The sequence below is a fragment of the Equus caballus genome, chromosome 2 (genome assembly GCF_041296265.1).
Source record: "Equus caballus isolate H_3958 breed thoroughbred chromosome 2, TB-T2T, whole genome shotgun sequence".
Taxonomy (NCBI): Eukaryota; Metazoa; Chordata; class Mammalia; order Perissodactyla; family Equidae; genus Equus; species Equus caballus.
Window position 1 is genome coordinate 57,689,017 of NC_091685.1, and position 24,825 is coordinate 57,713,841.

General features: G+C 52.8%; 3 protein-coding genes across 13 annotated transcripts in view; 2 read left to right on the forward strand and 1 right to left on the reverse strand.

Annotated features, from left to right (window-relative positions):
• Nucleotides 1–718: 718 nt before the first annotated feature.
• Nucleotides 719–9,091, forward strand: C2H8orf58 (chromosome 2 C8orf58 homolog). Of its 4 annotated transcripts, none has more exons than XM_070261259.1 (7): nucleotides 719–879; nucleotides 5,790–6,301; nucleotides 6,623–6,763; nucleotides 6,927–7,038; nucleotides 7,166–7,278; nucleotides 7,482–7,588; nucleotides 8,122–9,091. In XM_070261259.1, exons 1-7 carry the CDS (start codon nucleotides 852–854, stop codon nucleotides 8,231–8,233), a joined length of 1,125 nt encoding a protein of 374 aa, XP_070117360.1. In that variant the 5' UTR covers nucleotides 719–851; the 3' UTR covers nucleotides 8,234–9,091. The 4 variants fall into 4 exon arrangements, with proteins under 4 accessions (XP_070117360.1, XP_023491917.1, XP_023491918.1 ...); XM_023636149.2 differs by lacking the exon at nucleotides 719–879 and adding an exon at nucleotides 4,431–4,637; XM_023636150.2 differs by lacking the exon at nucleotides 719–879 and adding an exon at nucleotides 4,540–5,577.
• Nucleotides 9,092–9,991: 900 nt separating this feature from the next.
• Nucleotides 9,992–24,612, forward strand: CCAR2 (cell cycle and apoptosis regulator 2). 8 transcript variants are annotated; one of them, XM_001492251.6, is made up of 21 exons: nucleotides 9,992–10,235; nucleotides 11,069–11,163; nucleotides 11,437–11,528; nucleotides 11,948–12,039; nucleotides 12,247–12,361; nucleotides 12,533–12,662; nucleotides 12,844–12,940; nucleotides 16,817–16,936; nucleotides 18,833–19,055; nucleotides 19,146–19,259; nucleotides 19,586–19,749; nucleotides 20,237–20,408; nucleotides 20,496–20,726; nucleotides 20,811–21,032; nucleotides 21,647–21,791; nucleotides 21,937–22,019; nucleotides 22,460–22,606; nucleotides 22,791–22,902; nucleotides 22,997–23,185; nucleotides 23,346–23,551; nucleotides 23,796–24,612. In XM_001492251.6, exons 2-21 carry the CDS (start codon nucleotides 11,106–11,108, stop codon nucleotides 23,838–23,840), a joined length of 2,757 nt encoding a protein of 918 aa, XP_001492301.1. In that variant the 5' UTR covers nucleotides 9,992–10,235; nucleotides 11,069–11,105; the 3' UTR covers nucleotides 23,841–24,612. The 8 variants fall into 8 exon arrangements, with proteins under 8 accessions (XP_001492301.1, XP_023491921.1, XP_070117336.1 ...); XM_023636153.2 differs by having other exon boundaries at nucleotides 9,995–10,235; nucleotides 23,640–24,612; XM_070261235.1 differs by having other exon boundaries at nucleotides 9,995–10,235; nucleotides 21,940–22,019; nucleotides 23,640–24,612.
• BIN3 (bridging integrator 3) overlaps nucleotides 14,873–24,825 on the reverse strand; it is a 56,505-nt gene continuing 46,552 nt past the window's right edge. Inside the window, exon 9 of the mRNA XM_023636156.2 lies at nucleotides 14,873–15,288. Within this exon, the coding sequence (XP_023491924.1) occupies nucleotides 15,223–15,288 (66 nt within the window). The 3' untranslated portion in view covers nucleotides 14,873–15,222. The remainder of the gene's footprint in view (nucleotides 15,289–24,825) is intronic.

The following is a 24,825-nucleotide window of genomic DNA, read 5'->3' on the forward strand; positions in this document are numbered from 1 at the left end:
TGCCGGCCCCAGCTGGGCTGGCACTCTGTGCCTCTCACTCTACTTCGCGTGGAAGCTTACCCACTAGACTTACCCAGAGGGGCTGGGTGGGCTAGAGAGGGGACAACAGCTGGAGTACCTCCTGCATTTGCCTGAGGCTGTGTGCACCTATTTGAGAAAGATCATCACCAGAAATAACCTTGGACAGGGTTGCAGGCCTCTGCTGGGTTGCCTGGGAGGGACAACACAGCAGAGCCCTCACCCTGAGAGACCAGCACCCACCAAGAGCCACACCTCCCAGCCCTGCTGGTTTGGCCATCCCCCGCCACCGCACCCCGCCAGAGACCCTGCTGGTTTCATTGGTGGTGGATTTGAAAACACCAGGATGCTTGCCAGTGCTAGGCGTGTCTGCCCTTGGGGAATGGGTGAGTGAGGCGGGCAGCAGTGGTCCCCTGCCAGAGTTTTGCCTGACTCACCTACCACCCCAGTACTGTATTACTGAAATGAGGACATTTCAGAAATATGAGGGTGCTGCCGGGTGCTCCACACCCACCCTGTCCCAGTCAGCCTGAGGGCTGGCGGCAGCCTTGGCTTTATCTCCACAGGAAAGATCAAAGCCGGCTGTGAGGGGGTTTGGTGCTCTCTGGCTCTCTTTGGAAGGAATCTTGGCAGAGACCGTTTGTGTTTCCTCCTCAGGCACCTGATATAATTTACACCTTGATATAATTGTCTCACCTTTTACCTGGATGGCTGCCTTTCTTTTCATGGGAAGATCAAGGCTTTCTGCGACTCAGGAGAACCTCAGGCCAGCAGGCTAGTCAGAAATAGGGCAGCCTCTGTGGCACCACCTAGTGCCAGCCCATGCGGAGAGAATGCTCACAAAAGGGGAACCTGCCCTCGGTAAATACTTGGGTTCTGGACAGTGGGGATACAGAAAGACAGAGCATTTTTCTTGCTTTCTTGAAGATAATAGTCCAGTGGCAGTGACTGAGCTGGCATGAGTGAAATAATGCTACAGGCAGTGAGTGCTGAGAGCTAATGTGGGCACACAGGAGCCCAGTGAGTTCAGGGCAGGACCATCTGTGTGAAAAGATGACCAGGCGCAGGAGAGAAATGCCGAGGGAAGTGGGTGAGTGCAAGTGGAATGCTCAGTTTAGGGCCATTGCTGAAGGGGATACCAAGATAAGACTGGAAAGGGAGCTTTGAATGCCAGAAGAAATGGTTTGAACTTCACCTTGAGGCTCTGGGGACACTGAAAATTTTAAGCAGGGAAGTGACAGGTTGGGAGGGGTGGGTTGGAATAGTCTTGTGGTCAGCTCCCTCCTGTAATGAACCATGCTGGGCCCGTAGTGTTCTCAGGAGTGGAGGTGAACAGCTGGGGAGTAGGGACACTTGTGAAATGGGAGTGCCAGTGAGTTGGTGGCCTTTTGAAGGCCAAGGCCAGATGGGTTCAAGCTAAAATCTATCTCGTTAGTTGTGGCAGCCAGCTCTCCTCCCAGGGGCCCTAGGGTTTCCATTCTAGAGCTCGCTGAAGCCGCACGGTGAGCCGAGCCTGAGCTTGGCGGTGAGCTTCTTTGGAAGATGGAGTTATTGGCCAAACCAGTTGGTCAGCAGGGCCAGCTGGGAGCAGTCTTTGATCTCCACCCTGCCCTCAACCCCGGCCAGCCAGCTTCGAGCACCCAGACACGGTGGGGGAGGCCGCCCAATCATGCGATTGCAGGCTGTCCAGAGCACGGCCCTCTTTACTCTTTTCTGCATTTTGGGGAATAACTTCAGAAATGATGACAGATTTGAGTTAGAAGTGGCTGGAGACGGCATCTAACACAGCCCCCTTGAGTTGGAGATGAGAAGCGACTTTCCCAAAGTTACACAGCCAGGTGATTCCAAAGTGCCAGGAGCGACTTAAGTGCCTTAACTCTACTCCTCACAATTGTGAGACAGGTACTGTCAGCCTTGTCCTAGAGATGAAGAAACTGAGGGCAGAGAGGATAGTGACTGGTCCAATGACGCCTCGCTGGCAAGGGAAGGGCGCTGGGGATGGAACCTGGAGCCTGACTGCCGGGTGTCTGGCTTGCCTGGGGCTGCTCTGGCCCCTCCTTCACCATGAGGGAGGTCTCCAAGGCTCCGAGCCATCTCTAGTCTGGCAGGAGCTCCCCCAGGCTCTTGGCTTTGCCCTTCTTCCCGCAAGACCTAGATCAGTGCTGAGCTTGTAGGAAATGCACTCCCTGAAGCTGGGAACTCCCCACGGAGGGGCATGGGGCAGCGCGGGCCTCAGCTGGAGGGATGACTGCTGGGACTCAGGGTAGCTGCTCAGCCCTGAGGCGGGCAGCAAGGCGAGGCTGTGCTGCCCCTCCCATTCTTCAAGCATCACTCAAAGGGAGAGGAGTCTCCTCAGGTGGTAGGTAGGAGGTGGGTGAACAAGAGACTGCAGAGGGGACCATGCAAGGCCACAGAGCCTTTCTGGGTGGTGAAGGCCTAGCTCAGCTCTGGGCACAGGGCTGCCAGAGTCAGGGCAGCAGAAGGCAGATGGGAGGGAGGTGTGCCCCCCCCCCCCCATTTCCAGTCACCAAGGGCTCCAGCATAGCTGCATGCGGTGGGGGTGAACATGGCCTGGAAGGGAGTGTGCGTTGGGGTCTGTGTGGAGGGCGTTCTTTTGAGCCCACATAAAGCCTTGTGCTGAGACACTGCATTCCTGCTGGCTGGGCTTCCTGTTCCAGATGCATTCCTGCCCCAGAGTCACCACAGAGACTGCTTGGAATCTGGCCCCACATTCTCCAAATTCAGGGCGAGATCTGGTGAAGGTTCCCTCCCTTTACCTCCCCACCCTCTCACTTTGGAGGGAGGAAGCCACCTGACTGGCCAGCCCTCCTACCCCCCTGCCCAGGGAGGGCTGGGATGGCGTCTGGCAGGGCCTGGGGGGTGAGGTGCCACACATCCTGTTGGACTGGCATAGAGCGGCTCCTGCCAGGCCTAACATTCTGTCTCCCTCTCTGTATTTGGGAAAGAGGAATGGGGTGGGGGTGCTGTCCAGGAGCATAGGGCCGGGAGGGGGCAACCAAGAGGACTCATGATAAGCGAGAAAGGGACTGGCCTAAAAGTCAAGGTATTAAGTGATGGCAGGTAACTCAGGCACTTGGTCTTTCTTCCTGCCTGGGCCTGGCTGTATGCCTTGATTTCCCCATCTTATAAAGTTAGAAACTTGTGGGGTGGCCTGGTGCGGCAGCGGTTAAATGTGCATGTTCTGCTTCCGCAGCCCGGGGTTCACTGGTTCGGATCCCAGGTGCGGACATGGCACCACTTGGCACACCATGCTGTGGTAGGCGTCACACATATAAAGTAGAGGAAAATGGGCATGGATGTTAGCTCAGGGCCAGTCTTCCTCAGCAAAAAGAGGAGGATTGGCAGCAGTTAGCTCAGGGCTAATCTTCCTCAAAAAAAAAAAAAGTTAGAAACATTGTTTGTGGCTCTCTGATGGGGGCTCCTGCTAGGCTGGCTCAGGAAGGGGAGGAAGGAGCAAGGAGCAGACGGGGGCGGGGCGGGGCGGGGCGGGGGGGGGGGGGGGGGGGGGGCGGTCAGACTGTGTTCTCCCTTCCAGTGAACAGTCACTTCCTCCCACTGGCTCCAGCCCCAACCTCCTCCCCCAAGGCTTAGGGGCAAGTCTGCACGTCCGCCAGCCCCCTTATCTGCTTCCAGGGGATTTGGGTCCTGCTGGCACTTTTTTCCCAGCCTGATGACCTTCCTCAGGAGGAGGAAGTTTCCTTAAAGGCCACCTGCCCGGCTGGTCATCAGACTATGTCACCTTCAGCAGCGGCCTGGGCTCCCAGCCCCCTTTTAGGGTGTGGGGGTAGAATTCCGTGGACCAAGAGGGTTGGCGTGGAGACAGGGAAGCAGGTACACTTCTTACACCTCCAGGCTGCTCCCCTGTCCCCCTGGCTCCCTCCTTCCCCAGCTTTAGGGTACCCGGGTGAGGAAGAAGAATGGGATGAGGAGAGGATTCAGATCAAGCCCCGGACACAAGGCCTTCTGCCGTTGCTGGGAAGGATTTCCTTGTGGGCAGGAATCCTTTTCCCCTTTTACCGCGCCGGTACTCGCCCCGAGGCGCGCAGGTGGGAGCGCCGGGACGCCCGAGCGCGGGCCCCCTCTGCCCACGGACTGCACGTGGACTTCATTTCCTTCCGCGCTCCCGTGCAGGCCCCCGCCCCGCGCTCGGCTTCACTTCGGCGGCAGGAAGACAGAGCGGGCGTGGGAACCGGGGGCCGGCTGACCCGGCGCCTCGAGCCGCACGGCATAACCAGGCCGGGGCACGGCGCTGCCCGGGCCCCAAGGGCTGCGGACGGCGACCTTCATCCCCGCCCTGCCAGCGCGGGGAGCTGCCCAGCCCTCGCCTCGCTGCCCCTCCCGGCGCGCCACCTCCGCCCCGCCCCCGCCCCTGCCACCTGCGCCCCGCCCCGCCCCTTCCCCCGTCCCCGCCGCGGGGAGTGTCCGGGGGCCGCGCGCACGGGGTCTGGCCGCGCCCGCTCAGCCGCCCGCCCGACGGCTGGGTCCGGATCGCTCGGTCCGGCTGCGGTGGCCGCGGCTGGGACGCCGCATCGGGGCCGGGAGCGGGGCCATGCTGAGCCGGCGGCGCGTCTTCGCCGTGGAGCCGCTCGGCGGCCGGGGTGAGTTGCCCACCCTCAGGCCGGCAGGGTCCTCCGGCCCTGGAGCCGACCCCGGCGCCTGGGCCCCTGTTTGCGCTGCCCGGCACACCCGGCACGCCTGCCCGAGGCGTCCTCCTCGCCCCCTCCCTTTGGAGGGCCGTCATTGTGCCTTGCACATTGAGGACCCTTTGGTTTTTGGCGTTAAACCAGCCACCACCTCCATCCTGCTTTCTCCGGGTCCACTTCCCTGTAATTCCTGATCTGGATGCTTCTCCGCCCGGTCTCTGCCACAGTTAGTAGCCGCGAAAAGCCCCCTCCATGGCGGCGGACCCCTTTCCGAAGGAGCCACGCAGGGGGCCTTCCTGGTCGACTTCCTTGCCCAGAGGGGCCTGGTTTGCATCCAGCTTTCCCGCGTGGCCCACTCTGAGACGTGGGCGGCCTTCCATCCTCTCTCCTCAGTTTTCGCATCAGTACAGTTGGGGCACCCAGAGCGCAGGGGGCCTGGCACAGAGGTGACGGCAGATGGGCGGTAGCTGCTTCTCCTACCCCATAGTTCCCTTTCTTCCGTTTAAGTTGTTTCTTTTCAATCTGCACAAAATCTTCCTTGTTTCTCACTTAAAAGATCAAAAGCCCCAAAGGTTATAGCTGTTGTCTCTGTGTTACCCTCCCCCAGAAGCTCCGGAGAGACTTCATCTTGCATCCTGATGGCAGTTTGGACCCCAGGCTTCCTTCTTTGTGCCCCTCACCCTCTCCCTGGGGAGGAGCAGAGTCACATTCCCCTTTGGGGAGCAGCCGAAGAGGCTGCAGCTCCCCACCTATGACTTGGAGGCCTCAGGCCCACCCCAGGAGTGGGAGTACAAGGGCTCCCTGGGGAAAGCCCTTACGCCCTCAGGAAGCCAGGCCGTTGAAGGAGCTGATGAATGTGACGGCAAGGCTTTGCCTACCACAGCCTATGTCATGGGTTTGTGATTGCTAACAATTACTGTTGTAAAGGGAACTCCATCCTAATGTGTCCGCCAGGGTTCCAGAGAGATCTGGGCAGGGCTGTGCCTGTCTGGTCTCCTCCTTTTACCTCTGGCCCAGGACACTCCTCCCTGGGAAATGCTGCCAGCTACCAGGAATGCTGGGGGCGTGGGGGCAGCCTGCCCAGCCTGATACTGACTCTCTTTGCAGATGGGGCTGGTGAGGACCTGGCACACGGTTGTGTAGTGCCTGGAGTCACCAGCACCTACAGACGGATCCCGGACGCTGCTCAAGGGTGCCCGTCAGACTCTTGGACCAGGGGTGGAGAGCTGAGAAGTCTCGGGAGGCAGATTCCTCTTCTCAAGCTGGCCTCCTGGGACTCAGGAGTGGAGATGGTGGTTGGGGACAGCCCGTTGGCCCCCTCCCCAGGTCTTCCTCAGGACTCTCTGGCCCTTGAGCCCGTGGGGAGCCCGGAGCCCCTGGCTCTTGCTGCTCTCGTACCTCCTGCCCACCTGGGCCAGCTCTTAGCCAGCTGTAAGCTGGAGCAGGTGCTGGAGCGGTCCCGCCATCTCCGGACTTCCCCTGCCAGCTTGTCACAACACCACCGCTCCCCAAAGCCACCAGGCAAGCCTGGGTGTGAAATGCTCCTTTTTGGAGCAGGGGAACAGCAGGCCACTGAGGCAGAAGCTGGCCTAGGGGCAGGCCTGGAGGAAGCAGAGGTGGTGAGTTCTAGGTCACAGGCTGGTGAAGAGGGGGATGGAGGTGGCTCTTTTCCCCAGGGGTGGGGGGCTCCCCACTTGTTTTCCCTGGAGCTCTCTCTGGGTGGAGCATTCCTTGTCCCTAATTGATGGGTCGTGTCACAGCTTCTTGCCTCACCCACTCCCAGAAGAGGTGGGCAGGGACAAGCCTGCCTGGCTAGGCATTGAGAGGCCAGCCGGGTGTGTGTTTCTCCTCTTCTTGCCTGTTCTGCCCCATCTGTTGGCCCTTTAGGGTGGGTATCTGGTTGAGTTCAGAAGTCTCCCCTACCTCACTGTGTCCCACAGGTGGGGGGCTCAGGGCCTGGAGCCTGGGCCTGCCTTCCAGGACAGGGTCTTCACTACCTGGAACACCTGTGCCAGGTGCTGGAGCAGATGGCCAGGCTCCAGCAGCTCCACTTGCAGCTGCAGACCCAGAGGCCCCTTGGGGTGAGTGAGCCATGGGCAGGCAGGCCAGTGGCAAGTGGGGTCAGGAGGGGAGGGCAGGTGAGTGGGGGAGGCAGAGGAGGGGTGGGACCCCTGAACCAGGGCTCCTTCAGCCCGGCCTCAGCCCTCTGGTCAGGCCCTGAGTGTGCATCTGTCCTGTGCGTAGGATCCAGAAGAGGAGGAATGGCCGGTCCTGACCTCGTCAGTGCCACCCTCTCGTGCCCCAGGCAATGATGCCAGCGGGCCATGGGAGCTGCTCAGCCAGACAGAGGATACAGGTGAGGGAGATTTGTGTCTCCCTCTGTGTCCTGCCTGCCCAGGGCCCCACAGGCAGACCTCTGAGCCCTGGGCTTGATGAGTGGCTTCCTGTTCCCGGCCCTGGGTCACCTGTTTCTCTTTCTGAAGGGGCAAAAACAGCTTCACCCTCTAAGGTAGGAGTGCCCAGCGTCAACCCTCCCAGGCTGTCAGAGGCCCCAGCAGAGCCAGCTCACTCCTTTTCATCCTCACAGGGACACAAGGTGGGTGATGGATATGTGTGGGGTGGGGGTGGGGGTGGTTGGGATGTGTAGATACACAGAAGCCCAGAAACTCTGAGGAAATGACAGGATTCCTGTTTGGAGCGGGTGATTTGACCCGGCTGTGGTGACAGCTGTCTCCGGGAGCTTGGTTGGGGGTATATTGTGGGGAGGGGCACCGTGGTAACCCCCTACCCTCTGTTTAGCGGGATCTCTCCCACTGGAACAAGGTCAAGGTCCTGCTCAACCGGATCCACCGGAGGAGCCCTCGACACCCTGAGCCCCCTGCCTCTCCTGCTCGCCCTGCCCCCAGGTGAGTCCTGTGGCCCAGCCCAGGTTAGGGCAGAAGGCGGAGTCTGATGGCCAGGATGCTGATATTGGACTGCCAGTTGTCTTTGTCCCTGTGAAGTCTGAGAGACTTAGACAGTCTCAGAGAGGGTGCTGGAAGAAACAGAAGGTAGTTAAAGCAGTCCACTTATAGATGAGGAGGCTGGGGCTGGGCTGGGAAGGGAAGTTGTTTTCCTGAGGCCACATGGTGAGTCAATGGCAGAGCCAGGACCAGAGCATGAGAAATCTCTTCACACCAGCCCAGCAAGCTCTCACCCCTCGACGCTGAAACTTAGGCCACCTCTCTGGGTTTGCTGGGGAAGCAAGATAGGGACAGTGACAAAGGATTCCACAGTGAATGATGGGGGATCATACTGAAGAGTTTTCCAGGGAGTTAAAGTACCATGTTAATGAATATCCCAGGCTCCCTACGGCAGATGAGCAATGCTTCATCCACTCTGGGGCCGTTGCTACCTTTGTTTCCTCCTCCCAACCTCATGCCTCCTTTCCATTTCACAGGACTGAGTCGAGACACCTCCCTGCAAGGCCTTCTTGCCACCCGCTCCGGAAGACCTTTATGCCATCATTAGTTGTTAAGAAGCAGCGAGCAAAAAACCTGTCTGCCTGCTGAGACCTCCTGGCGCAGGGACGTGACCCTGGGTGGAGGGGTGTGCAGTGAAGTCTTGCCCTTTGCCCTATCGCTGCTTCTGGGCACTGGCAGGAAAAGCTGCCGACGCTCGCCCTTTTCTCTGAGGCAAGGGCTGAGTCTCTCCTTTGAGCAGCTTGGCAGAGGAGCCTGGTCCCCTGAGAGGCCCCAAGGTGCTGCAGCTCCTCAGCTCCTCCCTGGTTGTCAGAAATCCCTGGGCTTAGACAATATGGACCAACTTACTTATCAGGCGTCCATGGAGTGTGTTTGGCGTGGTGATCTGTCAGGGTCCAGCGTGTTGCAGATGTGTATTTATGCAAAATGATATATATCTCTCTGTGAGACTGTCAGTGTTGTGAACTGGCTGGATCTGTCTCTCCTGAATCATGCACTCAAAGGATTGGTCTTCTGGGTGAGGTAACTGCAGAAGGATGAAACTGACCTTTGTTCCTCAGTGGGCAGTTACTGATCTGGAGTCCTGCTTTCCCCCTCATAGCTGCATGGGCAGCCCCAGGACAGAGAAGGGCACTATCTTGGCTGCTTTTGCATGGACTCTGCCCACGGAGCAAGAGCTCCTGAAGACTGCACTAAGAATGGAAGGGTCAGGGACAACATGGGAAAGAGCAGAGTAGCCTTCAAGGTTTGTTCTCAGCTGCTTGGCTCCACACTAGCCTTTACACATTGGAGCTGAAACCAGAGGTCCATACTAGCTTTTGGACCTTGACCAAATCCCTTGACTTTTCTGAGCCGTAGCTTCCCACTTAATCTCCCAAATGGTATAATGGTGCCTGCCCCACCTGCCTCACAGGCTTATGAAGATAAAATGAGATTAAATGTCACAAAGTGCTTTGTGAATGTTAAATGAATAGGAAACGAGAGGGTATGGATGTCGGAGGGAGGCTAGCTGGAGGGATGATGGGAAGGTCAGCAGATAAGAGGGGGCTGGGATTGCTAATCAGGGCTAAAATGGCCGGTGATTAGCTTTGAGCAAGCCATTTCACTGAGGTCTCTTATCTGAGAATTAGGGCACTAACTGCTGACCTGCTTACCCCACAGCGTTGTTGTGAGGACTAAAGGAAATGTCTACTTGAATATTGTGGTGGGGTTTTTTATTTTTAAAAAAGATTTTATTTTTCCTTTTTCTCCCAAAGCCCCCGGGCACATAGTTGTATGTTTTTAGTTGTGGGTCCTTCTAGTTGTGGCACGTGGGATGCTGCCTCAGCATGGCCTGATGAGCGGTATCATGTCCATGCCCAGGATTCCAACCTGTGAAACCCTGGGCCGCCAAAGGGGAGCACATGAACTTAACCCGAACTTAACAACTCGGCCACAGGGTTGGCCGGTATTGTGGTGGTTTATCTTACTATAGCCTGTTAGGTTCCTAGCTCCTTGTTAATTGAGACAGGGGAGAAGTTCAGTCTCCTGCAGGTACCCAGAGGACGGGAGGTGTGTGTGGGAGTGCTGTCAATGGAAGGGCAAGCTAGGGCTGAGGTCCTTGGCTTGAGTCAGACACAGGAATGTCTCTTGGAAATGGCTACTGTTCAGGCGTCCTCCTCCTCCAGTCAGGAGGGGCTGGTACTCTTGCTGCTGCAGTCTTGGGGTCTGTCAGGATGAGGCAAGGTGGGGGTGGTAGGTGCTCCCCTATGTTTGAGGTTCCAGGTCCAGCTGTCTTTGGAAATGGAACCAATTCTCTGAAGCCTACTTTCCTAATGGGACACTTAAGCGAGGACACGATCGAGGCGCGGCTTCCTAAACGCGCATCCGATCGGGGAAAGCGCACTTCCGTTCCCCAGTCGGAGTGGGATGGTTGGCCGGCGTGGGGGAAGGGAGAGGTCGGTGGAGAGGAGGGAGGGACCATATCCGGGAGAGTGGCAGCTTCCGACCAGTGGTCGCGCTTCCGGAGAGGCACTTCCGGTGGCGGCGGCAGCAGCGGCTGTGGTGGTTCCGGGTGTCTTTGTCCCCCCGGTGTCGCGGCCCTGGCCCGCAGGTGGGTTGGGGGACCCCCCCTTCGCCCCTCTGCTCCTTCGCCCCTCCCCCGGCCGAGGGGCTGCGAGGGCCGGGCAGCGAAGATGCGCGGGGCGCGGAAGGGGCCGAGCCCCCCTCGGACTGCAAGTCCCGTCTCCCTGGCAACGGCCAGGGCCCTGGGGGCGGGCGAGAGGAGGAGGAACCGCGCGCCGCCGTCCTCCCGCGGTGGCCTCCGCGGCCCGGCCAGGCCCCGGCGCCCACGGCTGTCGCGCGGGAGCGGGGTGGGGGGGCGGGCGCGCTGCCGGATTCGCGTTCGGCCGGGCCGCCGAGCTGCCTTCCCCCCCGCCCGTCCGGGAACAACGGGCCGGGCTTCCGGGGAGAGGGCCCACACCATCTCCTCTCCGGCACCAGCCTCCATTTTTCCGGGCCTGGCTTGGAGCATTTTGGCGGATGTATTCGAATGAATGAATGTCGCCGGGGCTCTTTCCAACCCCCAACTCTCCCCAACCATCCGGGGGTGGCGTGGCCTAGTGAGAGGAGCGCTAAGTTGTCCGGAGACCTGGGTGTGAGTCCTAGTTTTGGCCCCAACTGGTTATGTGGCCTCGGGCAAGTCGCTTAATGTCTCCGAGCTTCAGTTTCCTTTTCTTTAAAATCGCATGACAGTATCGCCCACCGCTAGGTTATTGTGAAGGCAAACTGGGACAATGTAATTTCCTCATTTCCTGCGCATCTCCCTAGCCTCCATTCATTCTCGGTACCCACCTCCCCACTTTCTGTAAGCTCCTTGGTTCACTTTTTGGGGTAGGTGGAAATTTTCCCTATGAGCTTGTTAACTTATTTCTTTTCTGATTAAAGGTTTTTCCCAAGACTCTGAAAGAGGACAGCATTCCCAATGTCCCAGTTTAAGCGCCAGCGGATCAACCCGCTTCCAGGGGGACGGAACTTCTCAGGTGATCACCTTGATCCCTACCTGGCCTCATACTCGGAAGTGTGTGCCTTGGAGTTAGTCTTTAAAAATGTGACTTTTGGGGTTTCCCTGGTGGAGTGCAATTTGCTGCTGATGTTTCTTAGGAAACTAGGAGATGACCCCCATAGTCGCCAGTGAAACCCTGTGCAGGGGTTGCTTGGAGCCACTTTGCCCTTTGGGTTTGCCATGTCCTCCAGCTGAGTCTAGTGTTTGAGAGATAGGTGCTGTTCCTGGAGATGGCTTCTCTGTCCCGTAGGCACAGCTTCAACATCTCTTCTGGGTCCTCCTCCTGGTTTGCTCACTCCTCCTGTGGCCACAGACCTGTCCCAGAATGCCAGGCACCTTCAGGTAGGTTGGGCGTTCTTTCTGGTTTCAGCACTCGCGACTGCCCCAGCATGTGTGGAGGCCCGGTGCTTTGGTTCTTACACCACAGTGTTCATCCTTCCTCACACTCCCGTCCTGGGCCAGTCCTGGAGGTGACTAGACACCTTTGCCTGGGGAGTTCTAAGTTCTGGCTCTAGGGAAATCTTTAGGCTGTTTCTTGGAATTAAAGACAAACTGGAAACCCTAGAACAAGATTGTGACCCAAGAATGAGCACCGTTTTCCCCTCCCCAGGGGTTGAGTATGTGCACTATATGCGTATGCTTGCCTCCATGTGAATCTGGATGCAATACTCTGATTGAGCAGGGGGGTGCGTTACAGATGCTAATGGCAGAGTGTGGACAAATGTTCCCTATTACTTTTAAACTGCACTCTTCTCTTATAGGGTGGGGAGAAGCAGCGGGTCTTCACTGGCATTGTTACCAGCTTACACGATTACTTTGGGGTGGTGGATGAAGAGGTCTTTTTTCAGCTGAGGTACGCTTGAGCTGGTCCCCTTCTGGAAATAAATGCTTGTTGGATTCAGTTCTGTCACCATGCTGGTGGGGCTCCTCTGAAGCCATTGCTTTGCTATTTTTATGCAAGGTGTGAAAAATCTTAATGGGAAGGACCTCGGAGGGGCAGTCAGGGTGGCTTGGCCAGGGTTTCTCTCCTGACTGGGCCTCCTGGCTTGTGTGCTGGCAGTGTGGTGAAGGGCCGGCTGCCCCAGTTGGGTGAGAAGGTGCTGGTGAAGGCTGCGTACAACCCAGGCCAGGCAGTGCCCTGGAATGCTGTCAAGGTGCAAACGCTCTCCAACCAGGTATTCGTTGCTCCTTAGCATGTGCATCAGAAAGGGGAGGGAGGGATGCCCCTCTGCTGTGAAAGCTGGGCAAGAACTGTGCTTCTGTCGAGGGGGTGGGGCAGCATCTTTCCAAGGTAGTGAGCACATCAATCACGGGATGCCCTGAATTTCTTGGTTACTGTCCTGCAGCCCCTACTGAAATCCCCAGCACCTCCCCTTCTACATGTAGCAGCCCTGGGCCAGAAGCAAGGGATTCTGGGAGCTCAGCCCCAGTTGATCTTCCAGCCTCACCGGATTCCCCCTCTCTTTCCTCAGAAGCGTGAGTACCAGTGGCATGGATGTTGGGGTGTGGCTTTATGGGGTACGCTGGATGAATGGACTTGTAACCATCAGGTTGCTGCTCTCAGAACAACTGGGGACTTCTGTGCACTTGAAGGAAGGGACAGGGAAGTTGGACAGATATTTAGGGTTTTGAGTCACCAGCCATTTCTTTTCTGCAGCTCTGAGTCTCTTCCAAACGTCCCACACACTTCATCTGAGCCACCTGAACAGATTTCCTGCTCGGGGCCCTCACGGACGATTGGATCAGGGCCGAAGGTAAGAGGATGATCAAGCGGGAAAGATGTTTTATTTTATTTATTTGCCTCGAGGAGCAATGTCCCTTTCTTTGCCATCTGTTGACATGAACATTCTCTTTCTGCAGCTAGATCCTAGGTCCTTTATTCTGAAATAGTCAGACTTATTGAGATAGATGTATGTACAAGCATTGGAAATTTATCTACTGGTTCAGCAAGCAGGAATTTGATGTAGTTCATCTTTTAAAATGTCACGTTGAATTTTCTTTTTCCCTGAGGAAGATTCACCCTGAGCTAACATCTGTGCCAGTCTTCCTCTATTCTGTACATTGGTTGCTGCCACAGCATGACTGACGAGTGGTGTAGGTCCACCCCCAGGATCCAAACCCGAGAACCTGGGCTGCTGAAGCTGAGTGCACCAAACTTAACCACTAGGTCATGGAGCTGGCTCCATACTGACATTTTTTTAATAGATAATTTTCCCTTTTATTTCTAGTTCCTAAGATTGAGATACCAAGAATCATAACTATCAAGAAAATAGTAATTGTCCAAAAAAAGTAACTTTGCAGTGTATGTTTTAATTCCTCGTATAAAACAGGTTTCTTTATATCAGTACACATTCGTGTGGTGTTAGAATGTCTGTTGCATTCTGCTAGGAGATCCAGGCCTGAGCCTTGGCTCTGTGGACAGCTCCTTAGCCCTATGTGAGCACACAGGTGAATCTGGGCCTCTGGGCACCCGAGTCCATCTATCATCTGTGAACGTCAGGGCCTGCCAGGAGCGTGCTGCCTGTTCTCCCTGGCTCGTGTGTTCCCTATCCTGCCTTTCTCTCTGAAGGTTTTTGCTTATGTCCCTCGGAATTAAGCTCCAGACTAATTTGCTTAAGGCTTATTCTAGTTCTGTCTGTCGGTATTCATTTTAACTTTTTATTATGGAAAATTTCACGTACAAGCAGAGTAAACAGAAAAGGATGCTGAACTCTCATATAGCCGTCACCCAGCTTCAACAAGTACCAACATCTGCCATTGTTTTTCATTTATCCTTCCATCTACTCTCTGCTTTGTACTTGATTTTTTTAAGGTAAAAATTTTTTTAAGATAAAATTTGTAGAGGTTGAAATACAAAAATCTTAACTGGACAATTTTGACAGATGGACGGTCCCATGTAATCCTTGTTCCTATTAAGATATAGAACATTTTCATCACTCCAGCAAGTTCTCTCATGTTGTAGTTCTCTTGAAATGAGAACTGTCCTGAGAAGGAAACAACTCCCTATCCCAGATGCCAGTAGGTTATTCCATCGTCAGGGCTGAAGGTGTGGTCCATGCGCACACTTAAAAGGAGGGTGAAGTAACTCAGAGGAAAAGTTGAGGCCACGTGATGTAGCCAGGCTCTGTGCTGCAACTAGTGTTTGTTGCGTCGGGATAGGTCGCTGTGAATTCTAACTACGGGGACGCTTTGATTGTCTAGGATTGTTTTCCACAGTGTCTCCACTACTTGAAACACCTGGTCCCAATCTCAGTTTACTGGCATATATTTTGCATACAACCACACCTCTTGTCCTGTGCATCTTCCTGGTCTTCAGTTTCCAAGGACTTTCCACCTTTCACATTCTGTGAGTTTATTGAAGGTTTCATTACAAAATCACAGCAAGTGTTCTCCGGGATAATGTTGCGTGGGTGGAAATCAATGGCTGCTGTTGACTTTCTGCTTTAGGTTCAAATTCAGCCTTTCTGTGCAGTCAGTTGCTTTTGATTGTCCTGGACATGCCGAGTCCAGTGTTATATTCCTTTGACCATAATGCTTCAGTGTCATGGCTTCCAGAGAAAGGAGCCATTACCTTTGGCAGGGAGATATCACCATTAGGCAGTAGAGAAAATTTGCAGAGTAGGAAAGGCGGCAGTAAGAATTAGATCACTCTGAGGAAACAACAATTTATAAAGGAGTCAGCCACATTAGCATTTTGGCTGGAAGCCAAGTTTTATTTTGAATTTCAGGCTTTGGGATGCAGGAAACAATGTCTCCATTGGACTGCTGAGGCTGAACTACTGAGGTTTTAAGATGGGTATATCCAGGTGGATATACATCTCAGTATCCTGCTGAGGTTACTGAGATTTCTTCCACTGGTACTGCCTTATAACCTATTCCTGACAATTCACAATAGCGAGAGAAAACTGGCCGTTGAATTCACGGGATTCAGTGGAATGTCCAGTTTAACTAGAAGTTGACAGCATTTACTGAAGAGTTCACTTCAGTCATGGGTGAGCTGAAGAGAGTTGTCAAAATGACTGGAACAGTTCTTCTGTTAGAAACATGGAAGGGTTGACATCCATAAAGGCAGGATTAGAAGGCGGCTATTGGATGGAGATGCCTGGGGAAATTAACCAAGCAGATAGAAGAGAAAAGAAGAAAAACTTTGGGTTAAATATAATCAACTTAGTTACGCAGGGGTGTAATGACTAGGGAAACCAGCCAGGCAGGGCTGAAGGGAAAGAGCAGGGACTGTCTGGTAAATGTCAACTCAGTTACCTCGCATGAAGAAGTGACAGTGGATTTTATTTGTCTCATGAGACAAAGGAGGGTTTTCCCCTATCAATCTGGCATTTTATAATGGGTTAAAGGTTTTTTTCTCTTCTATTTTTATTTTATTGAACCCATAACATATTGATACTATAATAAGTAATTTATTACAAAAATGTATAAAGTAGTACATGCTGTTATATAAAGTTTAAATGCTGTAAAGATGTATCGTTCCCTTTCCCTTTAAGGTAAGCTTTCTTGAAGACTTTTCTAAAATAATCGTGAAAAGGAAAATTACTGCTGCTTTTTTCCTGTGTTCTTTTCTAGTCTTTGTGTATGTGCATACTTTTTATAATTTTAATCTTAAGAATTCAAATTATTTTTATGCATTCTTATTAAACATTTTTTTGCATATTGCAAGGTAATCCTCTTGTTTTAATGGTTGTATGAGGCCTGTATTTATTTACTATAAAAATTCAGGTATTGCTGGATATGAATGTGGTTTTCTTACTTTCAGCTTGAATTTTTTTCTACTATATATAATCTTTTTTCTTCTTTTCAATTAACTTCCTTGGGATATATTTTTTAAAATGGAATTATTGGATCAAAGGGTTTGAGTATTTTTATGACTTCCATGTGTACTGCCAGAGGTTTATTACAAGAACTATCTCGTTTTTTTTTGATTGGCACCTGAGCTAACAACTGTTGCCAATCTTTTTTTTTTCTGCTTTTTCTCCCCAAATACCCCCAGTACATAGTTGTATATATTTTAGTTGTGGGTCCTTCTAGCTGTGGCACATGGGATGCCGCCTCAAAGTGGCCTGATGAGTGGTGCCATGTCGGCGCCCAGGATCCGAACCAGCGAAACCCTGGGCCACCGTAGCGGAGCACGAGAACTTAACCACGCGGCCACGGGGCTGGCCCCGAACTATCTCTTTTAATAAAACTTATTTTATAGAACCTTTAGCATGGTGCCATAATGTCTTTTGTTAAAACAAATCAGTTAAGTTTTTCTCGTTTCAAAAAAATTACGTTAACTATAATTTATAAAGTTCAGGAAAATATAAAAAAGAATTATAAGCTTTATCAGTCAGAGGTATCTGCTATTTTTTTTTTCTCTTCAGCTTTTAAGGTGTTGCACAGTTGAGGAACTACTGTATATATAGTGTGGCATACTATTCTTTTTGCTTAATGTGAGTGGTTTTCTATGTTATTAGAAGCAGTTTTTAATACCTTTATAATTGGTACATGACTATTAGTATGGCTTCTTTATCCGTTTCCTTAACGTTGGGGATTCAGATTGTTTCTTTTTAGGCCAGTATGTATTGAATCTGTATGTAAGTGTGGTTTCTTCCTTCTGGCGATGGATCACCCTCCAGTGATGACTATGACTCCAAGAAACGCAAACAGCGGGCTGGTGGAGAGCCTTGGGGTGCTAAGAAACCAAGGCATGACCTGCCTCCTTACCGAGTCCATCTCACTCCCTATACTGTGGACAGGTGAGTGGCGGGGCTGGGGGGTGGTGAGACTCGAAGCTGCTAACAGTTCCTTGTGTAAATGAGACAAAGTCGTGTGAGAATAAGTGTGTGTCTGTGTTCTTATGACCTTTTTTTTTCCAATGTGACAAGTTTTTTATTTGAAAATCTCAAATTTTGACCAGCATAGTGTCATTGACACAGGTGCCCTGATGGAACTTTATGATTTGCTCACCAGAAATTGTTATGCTGGGTATAATTAAGGCGAACCAGTCAAAATCCAGCTACCCAACAGCAGTTATAATTCAGGTAGAAATTATAGATCATAAGAACCCTGGAACTGTTCTTCCAGGGAATCTCTGAATTATTATTTTTTGCAGGGAAAGGTTTGCCCTGAGCTAACATCTGTTGCCAATCTTCCTCTCTTTTTTTCCTCCCCAAAGTCCCAGTTCATAGTTGTATATTCTAGTTGTAGGTCCTTCTAGTTCTTCTTGTGAGCTATACTGCCACAGCATGGCTACTGCCAGATGAGTGGTGTGGTTTTGCGCCCGGCAACTGAACCAGGGCTGTGGAGGCAGAGCATGCCATACTTTAACCACCAGGCCATCAGGGCTAGCTCTCTGAATTATCTTTTAAGTGCTCCAGCAGGTCTGAGGACACTAGCCTGTAAGCTTACTTCTCACTCTCAGAAACTGATGGACTAAGAGGTAAGATGAGTGATTCCAGGTTCCATCTAGCACTGGAGAGGGAGGGCTCCAGCTGCTGTGTATTGGAGACAGGCCCCAAAAGCAGAGTCCACCCAAGCCTGAGCTGAGGTCAGGGGCAGCCTCCTTGCACCTCCACATTCAAGATGGAAGAGAAGGAGGGCTGCCACTGCTCTTCCCCGTGTCACTGGTTCCCCTCTCTGGGCCCAGGTAGGGCCTCTTGTTCAGTGATGACCCGCCTGCCTCCTAAGGTTGATCCTACAATACATTGGTGCCCACAGCATGTAGAGGGCTGGATGTAGAGCCGGCTCACATTGAGTCGGAGCTGGGCTGCTGGCCATGAGCTGTGCGCACAATTGCATTTATTTACGGCCAAGGAAGCCGTGCTACATGCTGCTTGCTACTTTGCTTTTTCACTTAATATATCTTAGAATTTGTTCCATGTTAACGTTTGCGCGATGGAACTCATTCTTTTAAGCAACTACATAGTATTCCACAGAGTGGATGGACTGTAACTTAATTAGTTCTTTACTTTCAGTCTTTAATTATCCTAAATATTGTTGTAACAAACATCTTTCTACATACATCTCTGTGGACAGGTGCAAGCATTGTCTTGAGATCAGTTCTTAGAAATGGAGAAGCTGGCTTAAACCTTGATAGATCTTGCCAGTTCTCTCAGGAGCTGTATCGGTTTGCATTCCCATCAGAGGGCAAGAAGTACTTGTTTCCCCTGCCTTTGCCAACACTGTCTTATGAGCCTTTTTGATCTTCATTCGTCTGATAGGTGAAAAGTGATACTCTGATTTGCATTTCTTTAATTTTAAGTGAGATTGAGCATGTTTTCATACGTCTCATTTCTTTTTCTAAGTACCTGTTGATGTCTCTTTTCTCAGTTTTCTCTTAGACTTGTGACCTTTCTCTTACTGATTTGTGGGTTCCTTTCCTATTAAGACAGTGACCCTTTTCTCTGTCATATATTGCAAATGTTTCCCTTTTTTTCCTTCCCCAGTTTGACTTTATTTTGCCTTTAGAGGTTGTAACATCTTAGTGGTCAAATCTCATCCATCTTTTCCTTTTCCAGAGATATCTTACTTAGAAAGTTCTTCTTTCCCAGATTATAAAATAATTTGCCTTTTTTCCCCAAGTCTTTTACTGTACCATTTTTAAAATAATTTAGTCTTTGCTCAATCTGGATTCCCTTGCTTTCTTCCTACAGCCCCACCTGTGACTTCTTAGAACTCCAGCGCCGTTACCGCAGCCTCCTGGTTCCCTCAGATTTTCTGACTGTGCACCTGAGCTGGTTGTCAGCCTTCCCCCTGAGCCAGCCCTTTTCCCTCCATCATCCAAGCCGTATCCAGGTATCTTCTGAGAAGGAGTCAGCTCCAGACACCGGGGCTGAGCCGATCCTCGCAGACAGTGACCCTGCATACAGTTCCAAGGTGAGCTGACTGGGGCCCTGCTGCTTTAGCCCATTGTTAACAGGAAGTGAAAAAGCTCTCGAGCGCCTCCTTCATGCTGCCCCTGCACAGGTACTGCTGCTCTCCTCCCCGGGACTGGAGGAATTGTATCGCTGTTGCATGCTCTTTGTGGATGACATGGCTGAGCCAAGGGAAACGCCAGAACATCCTTTGAAGCAGATTAAGGTAAGAGTTGGAGTCCAGGAGGCAAGGTGCATTCATTGATGACATCCAGTCCCTGTCAGGTTTTCAGTAGCTCAGCTCCTATTTGTGAACTCACAGAAACAAGGAATTTCAGAGCTGGAATACCACTCATTTTACCAGGACAGTGTGGCTTAGAGATCTTATTACTTGGCAGAAAGAGTTACCTAGCTGGTTCATATTTGTGGGTAGAGAAACCCCCTTCCTCGTGTAGAGCACTCCTCACCACATCCTGTTGCTCTCATTCCCCAGGGTAGTGGGAGACCCAGGTAATTGGTTTTTCCTTTCTTATCCCTGATCTCTTTTTGTAGTTTTTACTGGGTCGGAAAGAAGAGGAGGCAGTGCTGGTTGGGGGTGAGTGGTCTCCTTCCCTGGATGGCCTCGACCCCAAGGGCGACCCACAGGTGCTAGTCCGCACTGCCATCCGCTGTGCGCAAGCCCAGACTGGCATCGACTTAAGCGCCTGCACAAAGTGGTGAGTGGCTGCCCTGAGCTCCTGTCTGTGGCCAGCCCACTGAGTTGATGAGACCGTTCAGGAGGCCAAGCTTTTGTGCCTTTCTGACCTGTTCTCTTTTGTTCCCGAGTGCCAGCGCATCCTCCCTCCAGCCCTCACAAATGGTTGCCTTGGTCATGAGCATGCCTAGGGATGCATATGTGTGTTGAAGGCCAGCTGACCCTGCAAAGCCTGTCAGATGTGACGACACCCCGCCTGCCCCCCACCCCCACCCCCCGCAGCTGTTCAGTGTTCTTTCCTGTTGCCTTAGCGCCTTGGATAGTAATTGTCTGCTTACTTGTATCTGCGCATTGACTAACCATTTCTTGAGGACTTGGTCTATATCTTTTATTTTTGTACTTTCAAAGCTTGGCATGTAGTATGTGCTCATTAAACGTTGATTAGAAACTGAAGCACTTGCTTGTGAATGTTATGGGTCAGTACTTCATTTTTTTCCTTCTGTGAGCAGGTGGCGCTTTGCTGAGTTTCAGTACCTACAGCCGGGACCCCCAAGGCGGCTCCAGACTGTGGTGGTGTACCTGCCAGATGTCGGGACCATCATGCCTACTTTGGAAGAATGGGAGGCTGTGTGTCAGCAGAAAGCTGCAGAGGCAGCACCCCCACCCCAGGAGGTGCCAGTGGTAAGGCTGCACCTTACGAGCAAGTGGGGCAGGTAGGTGCCCTGACCCCTGGACCCAGGTGGTGATAGCTCTTGGCTTTTGTCACAGGAAACAGAGTCTACAGAACAGGTGGCTGATGCATCGGAGCAAGCAGCAGACACCTCTAAACAGAATGCAGAGAATCCAGAAGTCACTGTACAGCAGGAAATGGACACCGATCTCCCAGAGGCCCCTCCACCCCCTCTGGAACCTGCTGTTGTGGCACACGCTGGCTGTGTAAACCTGTCCCTCCATGGTATTGTGGAAGACCGGAGGCCAAAAGAAAGGATCTCTTTTGAGGTGGGTGGAGGAGTCTGGGGGTGGCAGAGCTTGGAACGCTCCCTTCTCCTCATGTTCATGGACCCCTGCCGCCTCTTCCACCAGGTGATGGTGTTGGCCGAGCTGTTTCTGGAGATGTTGCAGAGGGATTTTGGCTATAGGATTTATAAGATGCTGCTGAGCCTTCCTGAAAAGGTTGTGGCCCCACCTGAACCTGAGAAGGAGGAGGCAGCCAAGGAAGAAGAGGTGGTTAAGGAGGAGGCGGCCAAGGAGTCCAAGGATGAGGTACAGAGTGAGGGCACAGCTGCCGAGGCAGACGCCCCGCCGGTGAGTACCTCTGCCCCCTGCGTGGGCACTTGGGGCTACACGTAGTAAGGCTGACCAGGACTCGTGTGCCGTGTGGTACCTGGTGCTGCTCTGGGCACTTGATGGGTCTTCTCTCCTACTCCTCTCAACTCATGTGCCTTGTGACCCTGGTGTGTACTCAGGTGCAAATGGCCATCCAGCTAGTAAGAGGGGCGCCTAGGATAAGGGCAGTGGGCCTGGAAGAGGGAAAGGAAATGTGGTTGACACACCATGGCAGCACAGAAATCTGTTAATCAGAATGCTTTGAGGAGTATAGGTGTTTTGATTACCTCATGGTTAACTAGAACACTGCCTTTCCCTAACCCGTTCAAAAGCACAAGGGTCTACTTCTTGCCTAAGTACTACCAAGTAAACGTAATGTCTTATGGGATTGAGATAGACTCCTAAGGAAAATCCCAGGTGTCCTGAAATCGCCCTGGTCTGCTCTGAACCCCATGTAATGAAATGTATTGAATACGACGCTGTATTTGAAGCCCTTCACACAGTGCCTGAACATGGTTGATACTCACGTTAGCCATTATTATTTTTAGTAATTAGAGGTGACAGATCTCATTGTCTTGGTCTGCTTCTCCTAGAAGGAAGATGGGCTTTTGCCCAAACCCCCATCTTCTGGGGGAGAGGAAGAGGAGAAGCCCCGGGGTGAGGCGTCTGAGGACCTCTGTGAGATGGCCCTCGACCCAGAACTGCTGCTTCTGAGGGATGATGGAGAGGAGGAGTTCGGTATGTGCAGCGTGAGAGGGAAGCCTGCAGGCGCCTGGTGCCGGCTTCCTGCCTCTCTGGCTGTAGTGCTCTCCTGTGTTAGCACTCTGGAGCCAGTTTGGGCCTGTGTGGTCCTGGCTCCAAACTTATCTCAGGCCTTCTGTAGCAGGAGCCAAGCTAGAGGATTCTGAGGTCCGGTCGGTTGCCTCGAACCAGTCAGAGATGGAGTTCTCTTCCCTCCAGGACATGGTGAGACCTCCTTTCTGCCCCTCTGGGCCTCAGTGGCAGTGCAGCTTACAGGGCCTCTGACTCACTCCTGGGAGAGGGATGCTTTTGCCAAACCATTTCTGGCATCTTAAAGACGAAACGTGGTTCTTGACTCATGGAATGGCACTTTCATAGGATCCAGAAAACATCGTTATCTCCGTCAGGGTGAACCTGAGTGAGATATCTCACCTAGGGACACACTAGGTTCCACTGTGTGTGACAGCCCCTGGTCAAAAGTGCTCCAAATAGGCCTTTGGTTACAGGTTCAGGGACCCCTTTGGTTCAGGGCCATGTCTCCAACTGGAAGGTGCGCCTGGGTGTAACTGTGTCAGCTAAACTGCTCGATTTTAAAGGGCTATTTGGGTGGTTTAGCCATTGAGAGAGCTATCTGTAAATCCTGTTCATCCTTGTTTCTCTTGCAGCCCAAGGAGCTGGATCCCTCTGCTGTGCTCCCTTTGGACTGTCTTCTTGCTTTTGTCTTCTTTGATGCCAACTGGTGTGGCTACCTGCACCGGCGAGACTTGGAGAGGATCCTGCTTACCCTTGGGCTCCGGCTCAGTGCAGAGCAGGTGCCTTCTCTTACGCCCCCCTCAGTCCTTTCTGAGATGGCCTCTCCTGACATCCGTGTGCATAAGCACGCACGTAACTCCTGTGTGCGACTTAACATGCTGTGATTCTGTGTTCTTGCATGCCACGGGGGCAAGGTCTTGCGTCGTCTCAACAGTGAGTATCTTGGTTGTGTGTTTTCTATAGGCCAAACAGCTGGTCAGCAGGGTGGTGACCCAGAACATTTGCCAGTACCGCAGCCTTCAGTACAGTCGCCAGGAGGGCACAGACGGTGGGCTCCCTGAGGAGGTGCTCTTTGGTGCGTACTGGTGCTCTGCAGCCTTCCATGGATGACAGGCAGGGCAGGCTGCTTTCTTCTCCTGAGACCCTTACATCTTCGTGGCTCCTTCTAGGAAACCTGGATCTGCTACCTCCTTCTGGGAAAAGCACAAAGCCGGGTGTTGCCCCTATGGAGCACAAAGGCCTGGTGGCCCACAATGGCAGCCTGATCCATGTGGGGAACCTCTTACAGCGTGCAGAGCAGCAGGACAGTGGGCGGCTCTACCTGGAGAACAAGATTCACACACTGGAACTGAAGCTGGGTGAGTGGCCTGAAGCCGCAGGGACCTGTCACAGATGGGACGTGCAGATGTGTATACATGGAGACTAAGGGGGAGACCCTGCTCCTTAGGCTTCGGGCCTCTTGCCCTGTGCTCTAATCCTTAACTTAGCAGCAGTCTTTTTGGTATTTCCTCCCACTAGAGGAGAGCCATAACCGCTTCTCAGCCACTGAAGTAACAAATAAGACACTGGCAGCAGAAATGCAGGAGCTGCGAACCCGGCTGGCTGAGGCTGAGGAGACAGCCCGGACAGCTGACCGACAGAAGAATCAGCTTCAGCGGCTGCTCCAGGACTTCCGAAGGCGCCTGACTCCACTGCAGCTCGAGATGCAGCGAATGGTTGAAAAGGTGAGCCCTTTGGAGAGAGCCGGCTGTCATGCTGGGAGGCTTGGATGGGATGGCAGCCAGCACCTTAGCCCCTTCTGCCCTTACCCAGGTTCACCTCGCCTTCTCCTCTGTCTGCTAGTTTCTTATGGAAGCCATCAGTCAGCAGCTTGCAACCTGGAATCTCCCAGGAGGAAGTGGTTAGTAGTGCTCAGATCTTGGTCCTTCCTCCTTGAGTCCTAACTCTCGTTACATCTGTTTCAAACAGGCCGACAGCTGGGTAGAGAAAGAGGAGCCAGCACCTAGCAATTGAGGGGCCTGGTGCAGGAGCTGCCATCCTGTGAAGTCAGCGATGGAGCCTGCTGAAGTTAGAGCCCTTTTGGTTCCAGAAGGAAGCTGGAGCAGGACCTGGGGGCCATAGGCAGGGGGTGGCTGACCCCTGTGCTCAGCCTCTGTAGAGAAGCTCAGGCCGTCAGGGTGGGGGTCTGTCTGTGCTGTGTGGGACAGATGAGTGAGGAACCATGGTTCCACTTACAACTAAATCCAACATCTTCTGCACCCCTCATTTTGCCCTCTACCTTGGGATCTCTCCTGGGGCCCTTTAGTCTTGTGCTGACTTTCTCCTGTCCTCTTCCAGTTTAGAATAAGACAGGGGAGGAAAAGGCTTTTCGAGTATGTCATAAGGTCTGATGCCAATAAACTGAAGAAACAGACACGGAATCTGGCCGGGGGTAAGAGCCCCTTCCTCTGGATGGCACACATCCTGCTAGGCTACAGGAGCAGGCTCTTGGGGAAGGGCGCCCTTGGCCGTCGCAGGATGAAGGCCATGCTAGTGAGCTCTCAGTGTTGGGCTGTGGTTGCCAGTGAGCACTGTTCCAGCCACCCAGACTTGCTAGAAGAAACCAGCACCTTTCCCCTGGCTCCCTGTGTTCAGAATGTGGTATCGGCTCTGGCCCAGCCTTTTTCCCTGTTCCCCATAAGTCTCGCCTCTTTCCATAACCCATGGTTTCAGTTTGACTTTGTATATAAAGTTGTTTTTTTTTTTTGGCTTTTTGTTTTTTAAATAAACCAAAGTCAAAAACAAACCAAGTGTCCTCCATAGCTCTTCCCTTCCTCCTCTTTGAGGTCTGCCCGTGCGCTCCTCCTTCCTCCCGGCCTTCGGCCCAGCCTCTGCTGGATCGGAGGTGTAGTCACCTCCCGAAGGCGGGGCGGGGCAGCAGGAAGAGCCAGTCCCTTGCACTCGGGGCTCTGCCACCTGCTGGTAAGGAGAGAGAATGCTGTAGGGGTCCTGCCAATTC